The sequence below is a fragment of the Myxine glutinosa genome, chromosome 9 (genome assembly GCF_964187855.1).
Source record: "Myxine glutinosa chromosome 9, kmMyxGlut1.1, whole genome shotgun sequence".
NCBI lineage: Eukaryota > Metazoa > Chordata > Myxini > Myxiniformes > Myxinidae > Myxine > Myxine glutinosa.
In genome coordinates, this window is record NC_136269.1 from 79,148,244 (window position 1) to 79,175,560 (window position 27,317).

Genomic DNA, 27,317 nt, shown 5'->3' on the forward strand with positions numbered 1-27,317 from the left:
CATGTGAGCCCGCGGTCGTCGAGCTGAATAAAGAAAAATAAATAATCTAAATTGGGTTGGAAGAGACGCCGGACTTCGAGGTAAAGCACTCGTGGGGTGAAGAAATTGATAATGCACAAAGTCTGGATTCGCATCATGATGCTGTGCTTATTAACCCCAATAAAGATTTGCAGGTGGTGGAGGAACGAAGAAGAAGAAGCGCCCAGGCGAGTCGGGCTGTATATTGTGCGGGGAGGTTTTGCAGGAAAATGTTTGTCGCGAAAGGCATGTTCGCGCGCTTGGGATGCAGGCGTAACCCGGGCGCTCGTAAAAGGTCCGTGGTGTGCATTATGAATGGCAATGGCGCACGTGTACGAATGGCATCGGAGCGCGAGTGTGATACCGGGTGCGAGGGTGAGTGCACGACAGAGTATGGAAGTGAAACCGAGTGCGAGCGAGAATGCACGTCAGAGTGTATGTGTTATGAGAGTGACACGGAGAGTGAGTTGGTTGTGTCGGGTGTGCGAGAACGCACACCTGAGTTGGTTGTGGCGTGTGTGCGGGAGGGCACATCGGAGCGTGTGATGGGGAGTGTTACAGAGGATGTAACCGGAGAGTGTGCGCAAGAGTTGGCACGAGAGTGTGCGGTGATGATTGGGTGTGCAGAAGAGTGCACCCCCGTGGTGAGTGTTACAGAGGATGTAACCGGAGAGTGTGCGCAAGAGTTGGCGTGAGAGTGTGTGGTGATGATTGGGTGTGAAGAAGAGTGCACACCCGTGGTGAGTGTTACGGAGGATGTAACGGGGGAAGAAAGGTGTGGAACGGAGTGTGTGATGAGTGTGAGAGTGTGCGAATGGTGGAATGGATGCGCAAGAATGTGCGCGAGTAGAATGCATGGGATGTACGAGAGGCGTTGGAGCGCCGGGTTTGGTGAATGTAAAAAGGAAAGCGTGGTGTGAGCATGCGAGGGGAGCATCTTGGATTTGGTTATGACAAACTTCCCTGAAAATGTCTGCTGCTCTTCTTCTGCTCCAATCGGCTCATCTGATCATGTGCTTGTCAAAGTGGACATCTCTCTGACCATTCTCAGAGAGCCTCCTCAGCGTCGACGAGTCTGGCATTTCACTCAGGCCAACTGGCACGGTCTTCAAGCAGCCATCAATCATCTGGACTGGTCTCCCATCTCTACCGCCTCTGACATCAACTCATCCTGGGAATTCTTTCAAAGTAAATTGCTCTCTCTCATGCACAGATTTATCCCATCTCGTCTTCAGTTGTCATACCCTTCCTCCCGTCCATGGTACACGGAATCTTGTGGTGAGGCTGTTGCCCTGAAACAACTTGCTTTCGTCTCCTGGAAAGCAAATCCAACGGAAGGAAATCTCATTTCCTTTCACAAAGCCCGAAACAAGTGTGTGTCCACCCTCAGGAGAGCCAGGAAACAATATCTCACCGTTCTCAAGACTGAACTCTCTTATCTGTCTCCCTCTTCCAAATCCTGGTGGCGTCCGGTCAAATCTGTTTCTGGTGTTTGTTCCCCCTCCATCCCCTCCCTCACCTCAAATGGCTTAACGGCTGACTCCACACGTGAAAAACCTGAATGCCTCAACTCTGTGTTTGCCTCTAAATCTTGTGTCCCAAACCCATCCCTCTCTGTACCCACCGTACCCAGTCGTACCCAGCTGCTCCTGGACTCTGTGTCCTTTCCTCCTGACAAGGTGGAAAAGTTTCTGTCAACCCTCGACTCTGATTCTGCAACTGGTCCTGACGGCATCAGCCCACGGGTCCTAAAATCATTGTCTTCCGCTCTTTCACTCCCTCTTTCTGTTCTCTTCACCCTCTCTTTTGCTCAAGGTCATCTGCCATCTGCTTGGAAATCAGCCAACATCACCGCTTTGCACAAAAAAGGTGCAAAAACAGATCCCAGCAACTACAGACCAATCAGCCTTCTCCCAATTATCAGCAAAGTCATGGAATCCATCATTGCTTCAGATATGAAATCTTTCCTCTTCTCCAATGGCTTGATCTCTGATCATCAATTTGGTTTCAGACCTGGTCACTCTACTCTGGACATGCTGCTTCTGCTTTCTCAACAATGGATGGAGGTCCTCAACGCCAAACAGGAAATTAGAGCTGTCTCCCTTGACATTTCACATGCCTTCGATACGGTCTGGCACCCTGCTCTGCTCACCAAACTCTCCTCCTTTGGTATCCATGGAAATCTCCACGCATGGCTGGCGGACTTCCTCTCTGGTCGTAGTCAACGTGTGGCCCTGAATGGGTTTCTCTCATCTCCTCTTCCTGTTCAGGCTGGAGTTCCCCAAGGTAGTGTTCTGGGCCCTGTGCTTTTTCTGGTCTTCATCAATGATCTCTCTGACTCTCTTGAAAATCCTCTCTATCTCTTTGCTGACGACTCTACTCTCTGTCGCTCCATTCCTAATCCCTCAGATCGGCAGTCTGCAGCCTCCTCACTCTCTGCAGACCTGGACAAAATCACAGACTGGGCAAACAAATGGAACATGTCTTTCAATCCTGATAAATCTCACACTCTTACGATGTCTCTCCGAAAAGACCGACTGGAAAACCCTCCCATCCACTTTCTGAATAATCCTCTCCAAGAAGTTCTGTCACTCAAGCTTTTGGGTCTCACTATTTGCCATGATCTTTCCTGGGAAAACCACATTTCAAATCTGGCCTCCAAAGCCAGTCGCCGACTGGGCATCCTCCGTCGTGCAAAGACCTTCCTTGGCACACCAGAGCTCCTCACCACATACAAGGCATTCATCCGCAGCTCTATGGAATACTGCTCTCCCCTCTGGTCTGGTGCTCCTGCCTCACACCTAGCCCGTCTTCACGCTGTTGAAACCAAAGCGTTCAGAATCATTGGAATCTCCCGCGATGAAGCTAACTCCAAGGGCCTTTCACTCACTCACCGCAGTCAGGTTGGTGGTCTTTCCGTCTTCTACTGACTCCTCTCTGGCCTTGCCCCCCCAGCCCTCTCTGGGCTCTGTCCCCCAAATATTCCTACAGGTCGCACAAGATCTGCCTGCAACCCTCTTATGGTTAAACTGCCAAAATCAAGACTTTCTGCTCACCTTCACTCCTCTTTTCTCCCGCCTCTGGAACAAACTCCCCCACTCTCTTCAATCCCACTCCACCCTCCAGGTCTTTAAAACAGCTGTTCACCACCATCTCCTATCCTCCCCCATCCAAAACCTTGATCTTTTCTACGCCCGTTAATTTCGGTCCCCTTGTGTTTTATACCTCTCTCCCCTCTCCCCCCCCCCCCCCCCTCCCCTTCCCACGCCTCCTGCCCCCAAGCCCTCTTCCTCCCACACTTCTCCCTGCTCTCAAATGTTGTGGTTGTGTGCTTCCCCTTCTCTCCCCATCTTGTCTTCCGCTCCCTCTTTTTGTATATTTTGTTTGTCTGGTTGATTTGTTTGTGAAATAAATGTTAGCTCTTTCACGAGCCTCGATTCAGTATGCAAAAAAATATAAATAAAAATAAAAATAAATCGACGTTGACCGGGGCAGCGGTTAGACCGACGTTTAGCCGACGCGAGCTCCCGGTCCATGCCGGGCGGTGTGGGCTGCCTGAGCCGGCGGGGATCGGTGTCGCCCTGCACGGTCAAGTCCGCGCTTTGCCAGGCAAAGCGGGCGGCCCGGTTCGAGAGGAAGGAGGAGGGGTCAGAGCAGCGCCCCCTTGTGGTGGCGGCGCTCCACCCGGGCAAGGCTAGGCCATCGCGCTTGGGAGCGCAAGGCCCCACGCCGGGATGGTGCTTGGAGCCTTGGCCCGAGCAAACCTCCTCCCCTGAACCGAATGCCGGACGGACCCAACCTGCAGTAGACCAAACCACCCGTATGCATTGCGCGGCTTTGTGAAGCCGAGCTTTGAAAATGCATGGACGTATCGAGAGGCTCAGGTTTAATGGACTGGATTAGTGATAGTGATGATGGCAAATGGTATATGGTGTAGAGGGGTGGTAAATTTACCATCCCTCACATCGTATCACCTCATGGGGGCAAAGGAGCTATAGTTTTATGGGGTATGGCTGTGAAAACTAGCCCGGGAGGATTAGGTTATTGTTAGGGATCCAGAAATGACCATAGGTAACGTTAGATTTAAGTAGTGACTTTTGTACCGGTAGTAGTGGACGCAGAATAGCTTAGATGGATGATAACGACGAGGGAGCGCTTAGTATAAGGGAAGACGGGGAGCGCGAGTTTAAGAAGGGAGTAGTTAGATCAGATGATGCAGTGTGTGTGCAGGAGGTGATTGAGCAGAGTATTGTGAAAGGTGTGATTGTGCGTTGTATTGAATGAATGCGCCTGGAGGGAAGGAGGGTGCAAGTGCCACCAGGTGTGTGTGGGCACAAGGTGTGCAAGTGAAAGTACAGGTGAATGGAGAATGGTTGCAGGGAATAGATGGTCTGGAGTGAATGGAGCATGGAGTGAATGGAGTATGGAATAGATGGTATGGATTATGGAATGGATGGTGTGGAGTGAGTAGTGTGGAATATGTGGAGTGGAGTGGTTGGTGCGAAAGGAGTGGATGGGGAAGATGGACCCCTTCACGAGTACCCGGGGAGGGTAGTTTAAAAGTAGGTAGAGGGAGTCGGGAAATTGTGGTTGGATATTGGCATCTGTGGTGCGGGTAATTGCACGGAAGTGTTGTGTTGGGTGCATTAGTAGAGTAAATTGGCTGGGCGTGTGGCCTGTTAGTACGTATGGTTAAACGGGCACTCCGCCACTGTTAGTATGTCGGCCAGGTGAGGCCGCAGGTAGGCTCTGGGAGCCAGTAGAGTTGTTCAATGGGGCCCGAGGATCCGGAGGACGGACCCGGGTAGCCCGATGCCAGAAAGGGCGGTAGGGGGTGAGAGCGCCAGAGGGCCTTCCCCAGGTAGGTTAGGGTAAGGAGCAGGTAAGCTCGGAGACAACTGCAGTGGCGGAGGTGTGCAGGTGAGTGGACCTGCTGGGAGTGCCCAGCGACCCAGCCCGGAAATTGTGCGAGGGCACAGGTTGGTTGGAGCGATGAAGAGAAGGACAAGTTCTGGTGTGCGATAGAGAAGCTGATGGAAAACGTGAAAGATGAGGAAGTTGTTGTGGTAGGAGGAGACCTAAATGGACATGTGGGAAGGAGTATGGACGGTTTTGAGGGAGTTCATGGGGGTTACGGATATGGTGTGAGAAATGGAGAAGGTGAAAGGATTTTGGAGTTTGCTGATGGAGCTGATTTGTTGATTTGTAACACTCAGTTCCAGAAAGGGGATAATAAGCTTGTTACATACACGTCAGGTGGGTCGACGACAACCGTTGACTACCTGATGGTGCGTAGGCGAGATAGGAGGCACCTCCGGGACAAAAAGGTGATCCCGGGGGAGGAGGCTGTTTCACAGCACCACTTGGATGTCTGCGACATAAGGGTGAAAGGTGCGAGGAGAGCTCGGCGGGTGAAGTACCAACCGAGAATGAAGGTGTGGAGGTTGAAAGAGGTGACAGTAAGGGAGGCATTAAAAGAGAGGCTGAGTAGGGTAGAGGATGATGTGGTTGAACTTGAACGTGGTTGGATGTCAATGAAAGATAGTCTGTTGGGAGCCGTTGGTGAGGTATGTGGAGGGACAAAAGGACCACCGAGGCACTCGGAAACATGGTGGTGGGATGATGAAGTTGGAAAGAGGATTGACGAGAAGAGGAAGAAGTTCAAGGAGTGGCAGAAGGCGAAGGGTACGGGAGCAGAAAAAGCAGAGCATGAAGGTTATAAGGCAGCCAAGAAGGCTGCAAAGAAAGAGGTAGCAAAGGCGCAGGAGGCATGTAGGAAAATGTTCGGAGAACGCTTGGATTCGGAAGAGGGTCAGAGAGCGGTATTCAGGATTGCAAAGCAGATAGCGAAAGAGAGGTGTGATGTGATGGGGGTGAGTTGCTTGAAGGATGAAGTGGGACAAATCGTTGTGGACCCAGATGGAATTAAAGGAAGATGGAAAAGATATATGGAAATGCTGTTGAATACAGAGAATGAATGGGATGGCAACATAGAGAGTAACCCAGTTTTAGGACCGGCAGAGAAGATAACTGAGGAGGAAGTTGAGGAAGCGATAAAAGCAATGAAGAGTAGAAAAGCGGGAGGGCCGACGGGAGTTGTGGGAGATATGTTGAAGGCAGCAGGAAGTTGGGGTTTTTTTTGTTTGTTTGTTTGTTTTTTGTATACAAGATCGAGGCTCGTGAAAGAGCGAACATTAATCACACAGAAAGACAAACCGACACATAAAACATATAACATCGGGAGCGGTAGACAAGATGGGGAGTGAGGGGGAAGGACACAAACACAACATTTGAGAGCAGGGACCGAGAGACATGGAGACATCGAGAGATCTGAGAGAGGGCGAGGGCTTTGGGGAGGGGGGCATGGGAAGGGGGGGGGTGGGAGAGGTATAAAACATATGGACACTGCCAGGACTTCCAGGTAAGAAGTTGGAATTTCAAACAAGCTGGATCTGGGGTGAATTAGCGGGGGTAGAAAAGATCAAGGTTTTGGATGGGGGAAGATAAGAGATGGTGGTGAACAGCTGTTTTAAAGACCTGGAGGGAGGAGTGGGATTGAAGGGAGTGAGGGAGGTTGTTATGACAGAGATGACAGGGAGTTATGTTATGTCATAAGACATATGTTAGTTAGTAGTTAGTAGTAGTTAGTAGTAGACATATGTTAGTAGTAGACATAGTTAGTCATATGTTATGACAGGGAGTGTGAAGAGAATGACAGAGATCTGTAATCTGGTGGTGAAAGAAGGTCGCATTCTGGTAGATTGGGAACTGAGTACCCTCGTCCCTTTATACAAGGGGAAAGGTGACCCTCTGGAGTGTGGCTCGTATCGAGCGATAAAGTTATTGGAGCATGGAATTGAAGGTATTGGAAAGGGTGTTGGAGAGGAGGATTAGGAAGAAGGTGAAGATCGACGAAATGCAGTTTGGATTTATGCCAGGAAGAGGAATGACAGACGCGCTCTTTATTGTGAGGCAGTTGCAGAAGTACATGGAGAAGAGGAAGAAGTTGTTTCTTGGGTTTGTTGATCTGGAGAAAGCATTCGATAGGGTTCCACGTGAAGTATTGACATGGGCATTGAGGAAGTTAGAAGTGGAGGAATGGTTGATCAGAGCAGTGATGGCAATTTACAAAAGAGCACGCACAGCTGTAAGGACGAAGGACGGGAACAGTGGTGAGTTTGAGGTGAAGGTGGGAGTGCATCAGGGGTCGGTACTAAGTCCACTACTTTTTGTAGCTGTGATGGAGGTGCTGGCTCAGAACGTAAAGGAGGGTTCACCGTGGGAGTTGTTGTATGCAGATGATCTGGTGTTGATTGCGGAAAGTATGGATGGACTGAAGGAAAAGATGAACAAGTGGAAGGAATGTATGGAGACAAAAGGTCTGAAGGTGAATATAGGAAAGACGAAGGTGATGGCAAGTGGTAAAGCATGTGGTGAGGTGGAAAGAACTGGGAAGTGGGCATGTGCTGTGTGCAGGAAGGGTGTCGGAGTGAACTCCATTCAATGTACAATGTGCGCTGAGTGGGTTCATCGAAAATGTAGTGGTCTGAGAGGGTCATTAACCAGTGTGGCAGCTACATTCAAATGTAAGGTGTGCACAGAGGGAGCTGCAGATGGAGGAAATGTTGAGTTGGATCTTGGAGATGGCGTGAAGCTGGAAGGTGTGAAAACATTTTGCTACCTCGGAGACATGCTGAATAGAGAAGGTGGATCAGATACGGCAACGGGTGCTAGAGTGAGATGTGCATGGAAGAAGTTTCGGGAACTGAGTGGCGTGCTGATGAGGAGGGGAGTGTCGTTGAAGCTGAAGGGAAAGGTGTATGCTGCATGTGTGAGAAGTGTTATGATTTATGGGAGCGAGACATGGGTCATGAATGTCGAGCAGCAATGAAGGCTGGAAAGGGTGGAAATGCGAATGGTTCGGTGGATGTGCAGAGTATCGATGAGAGAGAGGAAGACAAATGATGAATTGCGAAAGATGATGGGAATAGAGCCTGTGATTGATGCTGTGAAGAGGAACAGGTTGAGATGGTTTGGTCATGTGTTGAGGAAGGATGAAAGTGACTGGTTGAGAAGAGTGACGGAAATGAATGTAGAAGGAAGTAGACGGGGAAGACCGAGAAAGACTTGGCCAAAGATGGTGGAAGAAGAAATGCGGGCAAGGGGGTTAACAAGGAGAGATGCAGAAAATAGGGCAAGATGGAGAAGATTGTCATGGGGACCGCAAGGCTAACCCCCGCTCTAGCAGGGAAAATGGCCTTAAAATGCATGCTGTTGTGTTGTTGTTGTTTGTCTGCACGCGCTAATCTCCTGAACAGTGAAAGATAGGAGGAAACCTCTAAAAAAAAAATGTCGGGACGGGCCCCGAGAAGGTTATAGGCTAGGTGGCGAGGCCGGTCGAGGCCACCTCGGCCGGGCTGGGCCCATTTCGCAATTAAAAGCTGAGCTGAATTATAGTAGTCAATCTTCTACGGCCGTGAGTAAAAGCTGAATTATAGTAGTCAATCTTCTACGGCAGCGAGTAAAAGCTGAATTATAGTAGTAAATTCATTCAAAAAGAACCCGGGCAACGCCAGGTGCATTTGACTAGTTGTTAATAAAAATAATAGAAAAGAGCCCCCAAAATAAAATGTTTTGTCTCAGCCCCTGTTAACTGTTACTATAGTTAATACGCTGCTGCCTGCTTGGCATCAATAACCAGAAATTAATTCCCTTTGCAATACGTACTGTAAATTGATGCAAAACTAGAAAACTACTTGAAATACACACATGAAAAATGTCAAATTGCTGTTCATATCTTGTGAATTACATGGTATTTCAATAATTAAACTAGTGTGAATTAATTTATATCTGATGATCAAAATTTCACATTGATTGTAATAAATGTGTGAAACCTTACAAGAAAATCTTTCCCTGTGTGTAAAAGCATGAAATTTGCCTTGATATAAGATCTAACCAATTCGATCTAACCACATTCCTATTGATCATCATTTAATTGGTCAAAGATAAATATAAAGTTGTCAGTCATTATTGTAACCTCTATTAAAAGTCCCACCAAAAGTACATAATCACATTTTAGGTAAATCAAATGATACGAAAACCAACGGTATACCTTGAGGTCACCTGAGATGTTTGCTCCAGCCAGAATTCCCGTCGCAGAAGGAAAGTAAATGGAAAACATGCTGAAGAATGATCCTTCACTGCCACGCCAGTTTGGATACAGACTCCCAAAGAAGATCTCACCTGGAGTCAGCGGGAAATGATCATACAAATGATTAATTTGATACTATATTCATGTCTAGAATCATCTCTTTATTAGATGTATAAAATGTTGGAATTTTGTCTCCCTCTATTTCCTAAGCTGCCTAAGCATGCTGCTTCTTCCTCCTCACCCCTTTTAATCAGATCTCAAAAACATATTTCCCTTCCATTCCCACCTCTCCCACACCCTCCATATTCCTTTCTCTCTCTTATCCCACTTCTTTACAGCATTTTCCCAAATTCCACTTTTTCGAATTTAATCACCCTCCCCTGGCCTCCTAGAGTATAAATAATCACCCTCTATCCTCCTAGAGTATAAATAATTGCTCTTGGTAATCATGATGTTAAATTGTCCGGAATATCATTTGTTGTGTGATATAATTGTCTCTGTGACTACTGTTTAATGGTGAAACCTATCTTCTTATATAGTGGGTGTAATTGGTAAGTGGGTAAGTGGTAAGTGGTAAGTAAAGTGGTAAGTTAAAGTGGTAAGTGGGGGTCCGAAAAGACCGACTGGAAAACCCTCCCATCTACTATCTCAACAATCCTCTCCAAGAAGTTTTGTCGCTCAAGCTTTTGGGTCTCACTATCTGCCATGATCTTTCTTGGGAAAACCACATTTCCAAGCTGGCCTCCAAAGCCAAAGCCAGTCGCCGACTGGGCATCCTCCGTCGTGCGAAGTCCTTCCTTGGCACACCTGAGCTCCTCACCACATACAAGGCTTTCACCCGCAGCTCAATGGAATACTGTTCCCCCCTCTGGGCCGGTGCTCCTGCCTCACACCTAGCTCGGCATCACGCTGTTGAAACCAAAGCTTTCAGAATCATTGGAATCTCCTGCGATGAAGCTAACTCCGAGGGCCTTTCACTCACTCACCGCAGGCAGGTTGGTGGTCTTTCTGTCTTCTACAGACTCCTCTCCGGTCTTGTTCCCCCCGCTCTCTCTCGGCTCTGTCCCCCAAATATTCCTACAGGTCGCACAAGATCTGCCTGCAACCCTCTTATGGTTAAACTGCCAAAATCTCGGCTCTCTGATCACCTTCACTCTTTCATTCCCCTTTTCTCCCGCCTCTGGAACAAACTCCCCCACTCCCTTCAATCCCACTCCTCCCTCCAGGTCTTTAAAACAGCTGTTCACCACCATCTCTTATCTTCCCCCATCCAAAACCTTGATCTTTTCTACCCCCGCTAATTCACCCCAGATACACTTTTTTGAAATTCCAACTTCTTTCCTGGAAGTCCTTGCAGTGTCCATATGTTTTATACCTCTCCCACCTCCCCCCAAGCCCTCTCCCTCCCACAGTTCTCTCGATGTCCCTGCTCTCAAATGTTGTGTTTGTGTCCTTCCCCCTCTCTCCCCATCTTGTCTACCACTCCCCTTATTTTGTATTTTATGTGTCGGTTTGACTTTTTGTGTGATTAATGTTAGCTCTTTCACGAGCCTCAATCTTGTATATAGAAAAAGAAAAAAAAATGGGATGTATTAGGATATCCCCTCGAGAAGCTATTCGTGGCCAAATTATATTAAGTGCCAATAAAATGGCTCCTACATCACAACGTTGAAAGTGCCATTGTGTTTCCATGTAATGTCATTAACAATTCAACCTCGCATTGCAGCAATTTATTGCTCAATTTGCTGCAATATTGCAATTTGCAGATGAGTGACATCACTTAGCTATGTTGAAAGTTCAGCATTAACTTTTATTGCTGAAATGGTTGTTGTTGTTGTTGTATAGCCCCAGACAGTTCTCTCGAACAAGCCCGCGGCACCGAGATTGGCGATCGATCTCGCAAGAGCGACCCAGATATCCCCCACATCCAGGATGGTGTACCCCCGCCTTCACAAATTTAGAGCCACGACAGAGTTAGTGTGTGTGTGTGTGTGTGTGTGTGTGTGTGTGTGTGTGTGTGTGTGTGTGTGTGTGTGTGTGTGAGCGAGAGAGAGAGAGAGAGAGAGAGAGAGAGAGAGAGAGAGAGAGAGAGTGTGAGAGAGAGAGAGAGAGAGTGTGTGAGAGAGAGTGAGAGGGAGTGAGAGAGAGAGAGTGAGAGAGAGTGAGAGAGAGAGAGAGAGAGAGAGTGAGAGTGAGAGACATACAAGAGGAAAAGGGCCGGTCCATGGGGAACGATCGTCACTCTGACCGTGACCACACTGCCCTGACAAGAATCCGGGCAGCAGAGAAGAATGGGGAAGAATTGGCCCCCGGCTTGTGTTGGGGGATACAACCACCACGAAGAGGCATCCCTGATAGTTGTCCTGAAATGATTGTCGAGATAAGTGGAGTCGCCGTTTCTTCTTCAGACGTGTATATCGTATTGCGTATTGTATATAAACTTGACGACTGAACTCATGGGAGGGAATCCACTCCATGCTGATGAAGGGCAGTGAGCAAGAGATGTGTCCACGGATTGATTCCATTCCCAAGGAGTGGGCAGGCATTTCTGAAAAATAATTGGCTGACTGATACTGCAGGTAGCAGTGAAGCAGCGAACACACTGCTAGTTTGCAGTGGGCAATTCTGACTTTCACAGACTGCATCTAAAAGCTGGAAGTAGCTATCATAAAAGTAAAAAAACATCATGCCTGTTGTACACCGCTCCTTTCCTATGCCATCTCCAGGCGCTGCATATCGTCATTGCTGGGCACCGAAGGGGGCTCGGCAATGACGCACGCTGAAAAGGAGTACTCAGTTTTCACTAAGGTTGTTTGTTTAGTTGTTTGTTTGTTTGTTCGTTGTACACCGCTCCTTTCCTATGCCATCTCCAGGCGCTGCATATCGGCATTGCTGGGCACCGAAGGGGGCTCGGCAATGACGCACGCTGAAAGGGAGTACTTAGTTTTCACTCTGGTTGTTTTCTTTCTTGCTTTCTTGTTTTCTTGTTTGTTTGTCCGGGCGATATCTCAGCCATCATTTGAGCGAGGAAGCTGAAATTTTGGCACAATAGTGAGCAAGTCCTTTGTTAAAAACAGTATTTTTTGTTTTTTGATTAATCAATTAATTGATGAGTTATTTAATTATTAGCGATTAATTAATTACTTATACATTTCCTTTCTCTTCTGGCCATTATTTCAGGCACCTTTTGAGTTAGGAAGCTGATATCTGGACATGCCAATGACCAAGTGATTTGGCTGCAAAGGCTATTTTTTATTTATTGATTAATAAATTAATCAATTAATCGATTAATTATTTAATTATTCGATTAATGACTAAAAAATTTTTTTTTTTTTAAGTTACATATTCTGATGAAATGGTGGTGGTTTATGCGTTATATTAGCGAATTGATTAATTATTTCATTTTTTTATGATTATCTTTTTCTTTTTTTTTATTATTAATTAATTATTTATTTCCTTTCTCATCTGGGCAATATCATGGGCACCTTTTGAGCTAGGAAGCTAATATTTGGACATGACAGTGACCAAGTGATATGGCTACATAGGATATTTTTGATTTATTGATTAATCACTTAATCGATTCATTATTTATTGATTAATCAATTAATTATTTAATTTTTTTATTAAGGCCTTATTTAATTAAATTGCTAAAAGATACATCTTCGGATGAAGCACTAGTGGTTTAGTTATGCTATTAGCCAATTGATTAAGAAAATATTTTATGATAATCTTTTCTTGATTTTAATTATGCAATTAATCAATCAATTATTGTGCACCTCTCCTTCCAAATACAGTCTCTATGAGCTGCACGGCGGTATTGCCGGGCGCCTCTGGCAGTGGCCTCAACTGGCCTCGCCAACTAGCCTATAACCTTCCCGGGGCCCAGCCCGACATTTTTTGTTTTAGAGGTTTCCTCCTATATTTCACCGTTCAGGAGATTAGCGCGTGCAGACAAACAAACAAACAAAAACTTTATTTTATGTATATAGATAGATATATGTACATGTACAGTACTTTGCATATATGGTACTGAAGCCAATTGAGAAACCAACATAATTGGCAGGTTATATTTTGGGGTCCTTTTTCTATAAAAATTGATTAACAATGCATATACATTTACACATATGGTACTTAGGCTAATTGAGAAAGGAACATTCAAGACATTTAACACATTTTATTTTGGTGTGTGCTGAAACAAAACAAACTTTACTTTAGGGTTGGGATACTTTAGGGCTGTTCGAAAAAAAGCCGTGTTCGGATGAATGGATCAACGTTCGAAAGAACGAAACATGGTTATGAAGTCTAATGTTCGTATGAGAGGATGTTAGGGTTAGTTAGGGTTGTTAGTTAGGGTTGTTTTGAATGCCCGGCAATGTCGCGCTGGATATTTAATTATTTGGGATGGGGGCGGTTTACTTTGAATGTATCTGCACTTGTTTTAGCTTTCTTTCTTGAAATATAGTCCTAAATAAACAAGTGGATAATGTGCTTTAGAAATAGTCCTAAAATATGAGATTTAATTTGTAGTAGTGGTCTTTGAATTGATTTATATATCTTTGTATAAATTGACTTTGAAGAGATTTATACATTTTCAGTTGATTTATATAATTTATAAGGGAGTTGAGATTTAAGAACTCACTTTGGTAATTGAAGAATCCTTTGGACTGTTTTTCTTGTGACGCTGGAATCAAAGTCCCCACAAAGTAGTTGATGAAAGAGATAATGATGATGATGAAAAATACCACTTGGGCCTAAAATCAACAACAGAGCAGGTCTCAGGGATTCTGATTGGTATTCGTCAATAATGTAACAATGGAGGTCAATGGTTTAAACAAACGATGGCAGGGTGATTTACCTTGGATTCCCACTCCATGCCCGCCAAGGATATTCCAAGAAGGACAATTATGGTGATCACCCCGATGATACGGATGTCATTAACTTCATCAGTCATCAGGGCATCAAATTCCTGCCAATAGTTAAACAACTTATAAAGGTCACAATAATATGTGCATGCTTTTTTTTTTTTTTTTAACATCATTGTCTCAAGATAATAGGGTGGAATAAAGTGGCATAAGTATTGAATTTTGAACGAATGGGACAATGACAAAGGGCAAAGGAGTGCATATCATACAATTAGCAGGTCTCGTACAGTCTCTGCAAAGCCAACTGTGTGCATGGCGACAGCCACAGCATTGGCAAATGAAAAGATTAGTCCAATTGACCCTCCAAGCTCTGGGCCAAGACTTCGGGAGATGAGGAAGTAGGTTCCACCTTTAGAGAGTTGGTGGGAAGGGGAGCGGGGGATCACACAACACAGTGGATTTGTTTAGGAGTAAATTCTTAGTTTTTTTTGTCTCGCCCTGAAGGGGACATGAGACTAATGCAATGCCCGAGTGTGTGTGTGTGTGTGTGTGTGTGTGTGTGTGTGTGTGTGTGTGTGTGTTTGTGTGTGTGTGTGCATGCGTGAGTGTGTGTGTGTGTGTGTGTGTGTGTGTGTGTGTGTGTGTGTGTGTGTGTTCATGGCTGGAGGGCAATAACACACAGCACTGAGCTTATCACCAGATTAAAACAACTAGTCAGACGTTTGCTAACACAGGGAGTTACAGTTAGCAGATTAAACAAAGTTTTCTTTAAGATCATAAAAGCACACCAAATACAATTCGTGAAATACAATATGAATAGTAAATATCACACCCATGTTCGAAGGAAGCGGTGCGGTTTGGCAGTATGTGTACAACCAATGCAAGTTACAGGAATTCCAGATGCTGACAACTTAGAATTACCCCCTTTAGAATTACCCTTTAGAACGCTTTAGAATTACCCTTTAGAACCCTCTAGATTTACACTTTAGAACCCTTTAGAATTACACTTTAGAACCCTCTAGAATTACACTTTACAACCTTTTAGAATTACACTTTAGAACCCTCTGGAATTACACTTTAGAAACCTCTAGAATTACACTTTACAACCTTTTAGAATTACACTTTAGAACCCTCTAGAATTACACTTTAGAAATCTCTAGAATTACACTTTAGAAACCTCCAGAATTACACTTTAGAACCCTCTAGAATTACACTTTACAACCTTTTAGAATTACACTTTAGAACCCTCTAGAATTACACTTTAGAAACCTCTAGAATTACACTTTAGAAACCTCTAGAATTACACTTTAGAACCCTCTAGAATTACACTTTAGAACCCTCTAGAATTACACTTTAGAACCCTCTAGAATTACACTTTAGAACCCTCTAGAATTACACTTTAGAACCCTCTAGAATTACACTTTAGAACCCTCTAGAATTACACATTAGAACCCTCTAGAATTACACTTTAGAACCCTCTAGAATTACACTTTAGAACCCTCTAGAATTACACTTTACAACCTTTTAGAATTACACTTTAGAACCCTCTAGAATTACACTTTAGAAACCTCTAGCATTACACTTTAGAAACTTCGAGAATTACACTTTAGAAACATCTAGCATTACACTTTAGAAACCTCTAGAATTACCCTTTTTTTTTTTCTTTTTTTTTTTCTTTTTTGTATACAAGATCGAGGCTCGTGAAAGAGCGAACATTAATCACACAGAAAGACAAACCGACACATAAAACATATAACATCGGGAGCGGTAGACAAGATGGGGAGAGAGGGGGAAGGACACAAACACAACATTTGAGAGCAGGGACCGAGAGACATGGAGACATCGAGAGATCTGAGAGAGGGCGAGGGCTTTGGGGGGGGGGGGGCATGGGATGGGGGCGGTGGGAGAGGTATAAAACATATGGACACTGCCAGGACTTCCAGGAAAGAAGTTGGAATTTCAAACAAGGTGGATCTGGGGTGAATTAGCGGGGGTAGAAAAGATCAAGGTTTTGGATGGGGGAAGATAAGAGATGGTGGTGAACAGCTGTTTTAAAGACCTGGAGGGAGGAGTGGGATTGAAGGGAGTGAGGGAGTTTGTTCCAGAGGCGGGAGAAAAGAGGAATGAAAGAGTGAAGGTGAGCAGAGAGCCGAGATTTCGGCAGTTTAACCATCAGAGGGTTGCTGGCAGATCTTGTGCGACCTGTAGGAATATTTGGGGGACAGAGCACAGAGAGAGCTGGGGGTGCAAGGCAGGAGAGGAGTCGGTAGAAGACAGAAAGACCACCTACCTGCCTGCGGTGAGTGAAAGGCCCTCAGAGATAGCTTCATCGCGGGAGATTCCAATAATTCTGAAAGCTTTGGTTTCAACAGCGTGAAGCCGAGCTAGGTGTGAGGCAGGAGCACCGGCCCATAGGGGAGAACAGTATTCCATTGAGCTGCGGATGAAAGCCTTGTATGTGGTGAGGAGCTCAGGTGTGCCGAGGAAGGACTTCGCACGACGGAGGATGCCCAGTCGGCGACTGGCTTTGGAGGCCAGTCGCCTCCAAAGTCTTAGAATCTTAGAATCTTAGAATCTTAGGAGTCTTAGAATTACCCTTTCGAACCCTCTAGAATTACACTTTAGAAACCTCTAGAATTACACTTTAGAACCCCCTCTAGAATTACACTTTAGAACCCTCTAGAATTACACTTTAGAACCCTCTAGAATTACACTTTAGAACCCTCTAGAATTACACTTTAGAACCCTCTAGAATTACACTTTAGAACCTTTTAGAATTACACTTTAGAACCCTCTAGAATTACACTTTAGAAACCTCTAGCATTACACTTTTGAAACCTCTAGCATTACACTTTTGAAACCTCTAGAATTACACTTTGGAACCCTCTAGAATTACACTTTAGAACCCTCTAGAATTACACTTTAGAACCCTCTAGAATTACACTTTAGAACCCTCTAGAATTACACTTTACAACCTTTTAGAATTACACATTAGAACCCTCTAGAATTACACTTTACAACCTTTTAGAATTACACTTTAGAACCCTCTAGAATTACACTTCAGAACCTTTTAGAATTACACTTTAGAACCCTCTAGAATTACACTTTACAACCTTTTAGAATTACACTTTAGAACCCTCCAGAATTACACTTTAGAAACCTCTAGCATTACACTTTAGAAACTTCGAGAATTACACTTTAGAAACATCTAGCATTACACTTTAGAAACCTCTAGAATTACCCTTTAGAACCCTCTAGAATTACACTTTAGAAACCTCGAGCATTACACTTTAGAAACCTCTAGAATTACCCTTTAGAACACTTTAGAATTACCCTTTAGAACCCTCTAGCATTACACTTTAGAAACCTCTAGCATTACACTTTATAAACCTCTAGAATTACCCTTTAGAACACTTTAGAATTACCCTTTCGAACCCTCTAGAATTACACTTTAGAAACCTCTAGAATTACACTTTAGAACCCCCTCTAGAATTACACTTTAGAACCCTCTAGAATTACACTTTAGAACCCTCTAGAATTACACTTTAGAACCCTCTAGAATTACACTTTAGAACCTTTTAGAATTACACTTTAGAACCCTCTAGAATTACACTTTAGAAACCTCTAGCATTACACTTTTGAAACCTCTAGCATTACACTTTTGAAACCTCTAGAATTACACTTTGGAACCCTCTAGAATTACACTTTAGAACCCTCTAGAATTACACTTTAGAACCCTCTAGAATTACACTTTAGAACCCTCTAGAATTACACTTTACAACCTTTTAGAATTACACTTTAGAACCCTCTAGAATTACACTTTAGAACCCTCTAGAATTACACTTTAGAACCCTCTAGAATTACACTTTAGAAACCTCTAGCATTACACTTCAGAACCTTTTAGAATTACACTTTAGAACCCTCTAGCATTACACTTTAGAAACCTCTAGAATTACCCTTTAGAACACTTTAGAATTACCCTTTAGAACCCTCTAGAATTACACTTTAGAAACCTCTAGCATTACACTTCAGAACCTTTTAGAATTACACTTTAGAACCCTCTAGAATTACACTTTAGAACCCTCTAGAATTACCCTTTAGAACCCTCTAGAATTACACTTTAGAAACCTCTAGCATTACACTTTTGAAACCTCTAGCATTACACTTTTGAAACCTCTAGAATTACACTTTGGAACCCTCTAGAATTACACTTTAGAACCCTCTAGAATTACACTTTAGAACCCTCTAGAATTACACTTTAGAACCCTCTAGAATTACACTTTACAACCTTTTAGAATTACACATTAGAACCCTCTAGAATTACACTTTACAACCTTTTAGAATTACACTTTAGAACCCTCTAGAATTACACTTCAGAACCTTTTAGAATTACACTTTAGAACCCTCTAGAATTACACTTTAGAAACCTCTAGATTTACACTTCAGAACCCTCTAGAATTACACTTTAGAACCCTCTAGAATTACACTTTAGAAACCTCTAGCATTACACTTCAGAACCTTTTAGAATTACACTTTAGAACCCTCTAGCATTACACTTTAGAAACCTCTAGAATTACCCTTTAGAACACTTTAGAATTACCCTTTAGAACCCTCTAGAATTACACTTTAGAAACCTCTAGCATTACACTTCAGAACCTTTTAGAATTACACTTTAGAACCCTCTAGAATTACACTTTAGAACCCTCTAGAATTACCCTTTAGAACCCTCTAGAATTACACTTTAGAAACCTCTAGCATTACACTTCAGAACCTTTTAGAATTACACTTTAGAACCCTCTAGCATTACACTTTAGAAACCTCTAGAATTACCCTTTAGAACACTTTAGAATTACACTTCAGAACCCTCTAGAATTACACTCCAGAACCTTTTAGAATTACACTTTAGAACCCTCTAGCATTACACTTTAGAAACCTCTAGAATTACCCTTTAGAACACTTTAGAATTACCCTTTAGAACCCTCTAGAATTACACTTTAGAAACCTCTAGCATTACACTTTAGAAACCTCTAGAATTACACTTTAGAACACTTTAGAATTACCCTTTAGAACCCTCTACAATTACACTTTAGAAACCTCTAGAATTACACTTTAGAAACCTCTAGCATTACACTTTAGAAACCTCTAGAATTACACTTTAGAACCCTCTAGAATTACACTTTAGAACCCTCTAGAATTACACTTTAGAACCCTCTAGAATTACACTTTAGAACCCTCTAAAATTACACTTTAGAACCCTCTAGAATTACACTTTGGAACCTTTTAGAATTACACTTTAGAACCCTCTAGCATTACACTTTAGAAACCTCTAGCATTACACTTTAGAAACCTCCAGCATTACACTTTATAAACCTCTAGAATTACCCTTTAGAACACTTTAGAATTACCCTTTCGAACCCTCTAGAATTACACTTTAGAAACCTCTAGAATTACACTTTAGAACCCCCTCTAGAATTACACTTTAGAACCCTCTAGAATTACACTTTAGAACCTTTTAGAATTAAACACGGTGGGTTACAAAGGTTCTTCTTCATTTTGACGGACAGTTGGAAGGTTTGTGTTCGTAAATATCCTGTGTTAGTGAAGCATCAACCAGTAGTATCTAGGCCGAAGTATAGGCCAAATAAAGAAAAGCTACCAGGGACAAATCGGAAGCAGATCTGACACCCAGGCCACCATATTTTGTTGGCAGCGAACATTGTGCCTGTCTTGATTGTGACAGCTCAGTGTTCAAAACACTTTCAAAAGCTATTTTTAGTTCCAAATCATAGGGAAAAAAGCACATTGCTAACAAAGCATGGAGCTGACCACAAGAAGAACAATTTCGGAATTGTGAAGCGGTTTTTTAACAAAAACAAAGCGTCGTGGGCATTCAAATAATTTAGCTTGCTCATCATACGTTGGAGAACGTTGGATTTCTTGAGCGTTGGAACGTTGGACTAAAGATCGTTGAATTTGCTTTCGAGGACTTCGTCTGTTGCACCACTCAACACAGGACAATCCAGGATTGTCTTTACCTTGCTATCAACAAGATTAATGTCAAGGGCGATTTCCCAGAACTTATTTGGTATGGTGATTTCATTGTTAATGTCCGAATCTAAAACAATAAACTCGCTTTTGAGTGTGTTGATTTTCAAGGCCAGAGATTGAAGTCGGCCAAAACGGTTGTACAATCCCTACCCAGTGTTCTATCATCCAAATACCAAGCGTTAAACTCGCTGGCACAGTTGTTGATAAGGTTTTGAATGCCCAATAATTAGAGAAAGGGGCCAATAGGATTGCCTTGCTGTATGCCTTCCATCAAACTTAAAAAGTAACCGAAGTGCAAAGTTTATGGTTTGGAGTATGCTTGCTAAGTAGATGGAAGGAGAGAAGGAGCGTGTGTCTTTGTTGTTTAAAAAAAAATAAAAAATGCCGGATCGTGTTGAAAGCATTCTTGAATTCGATCTTTAGGATGACTTTTCCTTTCGATTGGGAGTGGCTGATAAATCTTCTACATGGGTGTGTGGCCACTTCTGCCCCCGAAGGTAGACCGACACCCAACTGGTGAGGCACAAACTTTGTAGAGCAAATAGTGGGCAATTTGTGTTCATACACACTTTGGCCACTATGCTTCTCAGCAGTACATCAATTGCAATCGGCCTAATACCACCATCTGGTTTGGACAGCGCCAAATGAAAAGCCCCAAAGAAGAACACGTTCACATTTTCTGGGATGTTTCCACACAAAATAATATTGTTGCTGATCCTCATGATTGCATCCAATAAGTTAGTTGCCACATCACCGAGGGACTCAGTTGTCAGGTCTTTCTGGTGTTGGGGCAGTAAGTCGTCCGGGCCTCCCACCGAACAATTTTTGAAAGATAAAATTGCCCGTTTGACCTTGCTTGCAGATAAGGCCATGCTTGCCAAGATGTGTGCTCCTGAAAGTGGATGTGTCAATGAAGAATTAGCGTGAGGTTCCAGATGCTTATCTTGTAGTTTCTATACCACTTCCGGTGACGGTTCGATCATCGATTCATCTGATGAAACACTGTGCTCACCACCTCCCTAATGTCCCCCACCAAAATCTTAGAAGAAACTATTGATGAAATTGATCTATTAGACGCTGTCAACCAAGTATTCTTCTGCCTATATGGCGGAATTGTTTCAGAAGCGTGGGGTGAGAAGATAAATTATTGCAGATTTGTCAATTTACAATGGAGGCAACCTCTTGGGAAAAAGAAGAGTTTTTCCCAAGCCTCCGAGGAGTTTTCAAGGATGACATTGTGAAGTACATCTGTGAGAACCTTTGCTGCTTGGATTCTGGATGCTTTAGGTACCCGCTTCAGTAAAGAAACATGTAGGAAATTTTTTGGATGTGTACTGGTTTGATTTGTGGTGTTCACTGGGGAAACCTCCTCCCTGCAGGACGGGCCCGTCCATGCATCCAATAAATCCGCTTGCCTTTTGCTGAGTTTCACACAGTGAAGATGAAACTAATTCAAGCAAATGTCCCAACAAATTCGCTGACACCACCGTGACTCGCTGTCGTTGAGGCCACATCTTCGGCAAATTGATGTATTGTTGTTGTTAATGATAGGGGCAGCGTTATTGTGAGTATTGATACTGGTTGTTGTTATGCCATTTACAATAGCTCGCCATGCTGCATGGCAGCATGTCATGGATGTTGTTGTTGCCGTTGGAACTGCTGGCAGCCTCCACATTGGCCAACATAACGTTGTTGTTGCCGTTACCACTGCCGGCAGCCTCCAAGTTGGCCTACATGCCATTGTTGTTACCGTTACCACTGCCGGCAGCCTCCAAGTTGGCCTACATGCCATTGTTGTTACCGTTACCACTGAGCCTCCACGTTGGCGTTGTTTTTGCCGTTACCACTGCCGGCGGCCTCGATGCTCAATCCACCTTCTCTCTGGAACAAACTCTCTGGATCAAACTTTCTAACGTTTCCCGACTGCACAGATCATCAGCTGGGCGATCATCAGCTTTGATCCTTTTAGCCCAGGACCTCTCCAAACGGAGGATCCACAACCTTGGTGATAGATCCACATCGGTGGATGCCGTGTGTGTGTATATGTGTGTGTATGATAGAATTGTGAGGAACAGAAATGAAAAAACGAGATGTGTCTTTCTGTCTGTGTGTGTCCGCGTCTATGTATTTTCGGTTTAAAAAAATTTTTTTTCTCTGTAACCGCTTTCCCGATCGATGTGAAACATTAAACATAGGAGGGACTCCCCATATAATATTCCTATCTCTCACATCATAGGTCACATGGTATGGCAGCTATATTGGATTAAAGGAAAAAAATTGGACATCACTTTCTCTGAAACCACTCGGTGAAAAACAAAACCGATAGTCGAACAACGGCATAGCCGGGCTTGGATCTGCTGAGTGAAGGATCTGCTGTTTCCCTGTCATGTGGCCAGATCCTAGGCTCTGATTGGTGGACGCTTGTGAGGGATATACAGTCGTGGCCAAAATTATTGGCACCCTTGCAGTTTTTTTCAAATAATGCACCATTTCTTCCAGAAAATTGTTGAAATTAAAAAATCTGTTGGTATCCACAAATGTATTTTTTGGTTTGCAATGGAACAAAACAAAAAAACGCTGAAGAAATTACTAAATCTTAGCTTATTCCACACAGAAATCCTAAAATAACCCAGACATTATTAGCGCTGAGGAAGCGCCTCTAGCGAATGACTTCCAGCCAGTGTAACGCGAATTCCTGTCACAGGAATTCTGAGATCATATAAGTGTGACGTGGCAGTTCCTGATTGGTTCGTGTTGGGGAACCCCTTCTCGCTGCCGACGTGACGTAAATTCGCGCACGCGCACTGGTGAAGCGCGAGATTCGGCCCAAGGTTCTTATTATTATTATTATTATTTTTGTATACAAGATCGAGGCTCGAACCATGATCGAGGCTCGAAATTCCATGCCCGAACCTCAGCGCAATCCAAGAGGATTCACTTGTTATTGCCACCTTTTAGAAGTTGTTAGAAATAATTAGATTTCAAGCAGGTGATCTCCTTTACTTTGGAATTGAACTAATCTGTGGTGAGTTGCAGGTGCCTGCAATATAAAAATCACTCATTCAACCAGTTTGAATAGAGAAAAGGACTCATTCTGCTATTTTGTGTCACTGGTTGTACCACAATGAGCATGAAGAAAGGAAAGAAAACCAGAGAATTGTCTGAGGAGGTCAGACAGAAGATTGTAGCCAAGCATGGACAATCTCAAGGCTACAAGTCCATCTCCAGAGACATTGATGTGCCTGTGTCCACCATACGCAATGTTATCAGGAAGTTTAATGCACATGGTACTGTAGCCAACCTCCCTGGACGTGGCCGCAAGATAAAACTTGATCGAAGGATTGTTCGAATGGTGGAGAAAGAACCTCGATCAACCGCCAAACAGATTCAAGCTGACTTTCTGACACAAGGTACCACATTTTCAACATGCACCATCCATTGCCAACTCAATGAAAGGGGGTTATATGGTAGACCCAGGAAGACCCCGCTGCTGAGAAAGCCTGACTGGAGTTTCCAAAACACAACTGAACAAGCCAAAATCCTTCTGGGAGAATGTCCTGTGGACAGATGAGACCAAATTAGAGTTCTTGGTAAAGCACATCATCTCTATGTTTACAGAAAACAAAATGAAGCCTTCAAAGAAAAGAACACCTTCCCTGCAGTCGAACATGGAGGAGGTTCAGTGATGTTTTGGGATTGCTGTGCTGCCTCTGGCACTGGGTGCCTTGAATGTGTGCATGGCATCATGAAATCAGGAGATTACCAAGGCATTTTGGAGCGCAATGTTCAACCCAGTGTCAGAAAGCTGGGTCTCCGTCGAAGGTTATCGGTCTTGCAGCAGGACAATTGACCCCAAACACACATCAAAAAGCACCCAGGAATGGTTCAAGACAAAACGCTGGACTGTTCTGAAGTGGCCAGCAATGAGTTCAGATCGAAATCTCATTGAACACCTGTTGGGAGATCTGAAAACAGCAGTTTGGAGAAGGCACCCTTCAAATCTGGGAGAACTGGAGCAGTTTGCACAAGAAGAGTAGGCCAAACTGCCAGTACAGAGGTGGAGGAAGCTCATTCATGGCTATAGGAAGCACTTGACTGCAGTTATTTTGTCCAAAGGCTGTGTTTGCTACAAAATATTAAGTTGAGGGTGTCAATAATTTTTTCAATGCCATTTCTTTTTATTTTTTGATTTAAAAGGATATATTAAGTTCTGAATCAAAAACAAAGGTTCTGTAATATTAACAGTAAAATAAAGAATTGTGGAGACTAAATACTTTTGTCAATTTCAACATATTTTTCGAGGAAATGGTGAGTTATTTGAAAAAAAAGTGCAAGGGTGCCAATATTTTTGGCCACGACTGCACATACATACACAGGATGGACAGACAAACGTTGTTCCAGATGGCATTGCCATACAGGCTTCGCCGTAAAAATATGGCTGCCAAAACACGTGGCCGATAACGTCATCACTTTTTTTCTGGACCAATTTATCCCTAGATCAAGGTTATACCTTGCTCTAGTTCATGACATGTATCTGAAAGGAATTCCAGGATGTTGCTTCATGAAGTATAATGTACTGTAGCTTTCAGAAGGTTTATTCATATCACATCATTCTGCAGGTAGTCTCCTCTCGTGAAAACAGTTACAGTTCATCTACTTTAATATCATGACAGAACAAATACTTCTGATTGTGGCTCGTTATCATCGATCTCTCTTTCACCTTGGACCTCTGTCCTTATTTCGTAAGATTGTGCATGTCTGCTCCTCAATACACTCGTTTCGGTGACCTTGGCTTCTCCTTGGGGAAATTATTTAGGTTTAAATCTGGATAACTGACATGAGGTTAGCTCACGCTCAGAATAGGATCAGTCATCTCCACTTTGGCAACTGATTTCATCCAAATTGGAATTAGGTTGGCAGTCCGCGAAGTGACTGCTTCGGTGTTTTACAGCTCCTTACCCAATTAGTTATGAACAGTCGTTGCGAGGGTATAAACGTGACAATACTATTAGTACTCATACAGACGAATTGCATAAACAGTTGTGTATGGCAGAAAACAAGACTTACTACTCTTGCCAGGGTTTTAAAAAGTACTGGCTTTGGATTTAGGTTTTCAACGCCAAAATATATAATAAATCTATACATTAGAAATGTGAGCACCAGCAAAACGCTTTTCGATCTCACCAGCTTTGACCTTGCCATTGGTTGAGATTGCCGAAATTGACAAGCCTGTGATGGTGGTCACCAACACCGCCAGGAGAATGATAAGCCATGTTAGCACTGAGAAGTGAAGAAGGGAAGGAGACATAGCCTCATGTGAATGCATTTGACAGAGTTTGCATTGTAAGTGGCAATTGATTTCCGAGAAGCCACGGTCGAGATTTCTCAATTACGCCGCTTAAATGCAGTATTCAAACCATAACAACAATTAACTAGAATGGCTCCTCCACGTCGACCGATAGATATGCCTCCACCCACATTATTACATCACTATACATCTCGTACCAAGTTTGAATGAAATCCCTTCAGTTGTTCTCAAGTATCACATTTAACCTGACATGACCTCTGACCTTTGACCCTTGATGTCAAAATGTAATCGCTTCATCTTTGCATCATAATATATACTTACACCAAGTTTGGTGAAAATACCATACTGGTTCACATGTTAGCACAGTAACAGAAGTTTTACCTAATGGGACCTCTGACCTCTTGACCTCATAATCGAATCCGTTTATATGACTCCATAATATAATCCTTCAGCTGTTCTTAGATTAAAATATCATTATATAAGTAGCTTGTATATCGTGTGACATTAAATTGCCGACTGAGAAAGGGTTATTTTGTTACCAGTACTTCAATTTACCAGAAAAGCAAATGAAGGTAACGTTCAGGTTTCAAGCAATGTCATTTAACCGTATATACACCAACTGCTGACGGTAATGTACAGGTGCTCTATGTCTTTGCCGTGAAGTCAACCCTTTGGAATGGCGTAAAGCCTGGGGTTTGTTGTTCGCTCGGGTTGTCGCGATTTTAACTTCGGGGTGTTGGCCACGCTATAATACAAACCAAGGACAAATGGCTTCAAAGTCAGCCATGCACTGCCATCCCCAATTCTGTTCCATAATCTTTATTATCCCCATTAACCTATTTCCTAACCCAACCATGTATTACTTCCTAGTTTCAATGTTTACTCCCCTCATCCCTCTCCTATTTTCCTGTTCGTTCATACCCTTAATGTTTGTCCCAATGTCATTTATACCTTGCCCTTCCATGAGCCCCTCTCCTGCAAAGAAGAAGAAGGGCTCGGAGGAAAAGTTTACCAAATGGGAATGTTTGCTTACAGATTCCAGCCTGAGCAGTGATCCACGGAAGGCGTAAGAAGAGAATTACACCCCAGATATTGAGCATGCACCGAATCTGCAGAGGAAATGGTAATGGGATTGATGGTGAGGGCAAGTGAGAGTCTAAAATAACATTCATTTACATGTCCATGATTTGGAAGAGGGAGCATGCTGGTATCTTAACAAAACTTTTCTGTCAAGGTCGCCAAAAATCCATTTCATCTTTAGGTTCTTAGTGCAGTGCGTCTTATTACCATGACGCCGCTGACCCAGCCAAAACGAACCACTTTGCCCTCTGGTTTCGCAGTCTCGATTTCTGGCATGACATTTCCATCTTCCTTTGACTCATTGTCTTCTGACCGTGGGACTTGCTCCACCTGGAAGGGAAAAGGACAGTGATTACTGTAATGAAATTGTACCTAAGTTGAACCAGGTGTTATACTCTCTCTAACCACTGAGAGGCATCTATAAGAACTCGGACGGCCATCGCTCCGAAACATCCCTGTGACATTTAATCTGTGACACGTAGACTCGAATGGTGCGTATATGTAGATGATCCAGGCTTGCTTGCATTGATCGATAATTGCTGAACTTCTCCTTGATTCCATAATCTTGATATATTGCATGATTGTATTTCTACAGGATGTTGCCAGGGATCGAATAGTCATTAAACCGACTATTAGGACAATGTTGTGGATCTGACTTTCATTACAATTAATGACAATTCGTCTCGTCGTCCAAACGAGAACAAGAGGCGAACGAGAGTGACATGGCGGGACACAAAATGATCCATGTGCCACTCTTCGCAGCCGACCCTCAAGTGGCGAACGCGGCCACGGAATTGACACATTGGCTGAAAACCTTGGATAACCGATCCACCGATCTGCAACACTCCAC

The 27,317-nt window shown here is 43.6% G+C and overlaps 1 protein-coding gene across 1 annotated transcript in view; it reads right to left on the reverse strand.

Moving 5' to 3' along the window:
* The window catches only part of SLC12A3 (solute carrier family 12 member 3), an 86,915-nt gene extending 60,124 nt beyond the window's left edge, over positions 1–26,791 (reverse strand). Inside the window, exons 1-7 of the mRNA XM_078784456.1 lie at positions 26,675–26,791; positions 26,421–26,496; positions 25,264–25,359; positions 14,301–14,440; positions 14,025–14,135; positions 13,809–13,920; positions 9,131–9,261 (exon numbers count right to left, since the gene is read on the reverse strand). Of these exons, the coding sequence (XP_078640582.1) occupies positions 9,131–9,261; positions 13,809–13,920; positions 14,025–14,135; positions 14,301–14,440; positions 25,264–25,359; positions 26,421–26,496; positions 26,675–26,743 (735 nt within the window). The 5' untranslated portion in view covers positions 26,744–26,791. The remainder of the gene's footprint in view (positions 1–9,130; positions 9,262–13,808; positions 13,921–14,024; positions 14,136–14,300; positions 14,441–25,263; positions 25,360–26,420; positions 26,497–26,674) is intronic.
* Between the last annotated feature and the right edge of the window lie 526 nt (positions 26,792–27,317).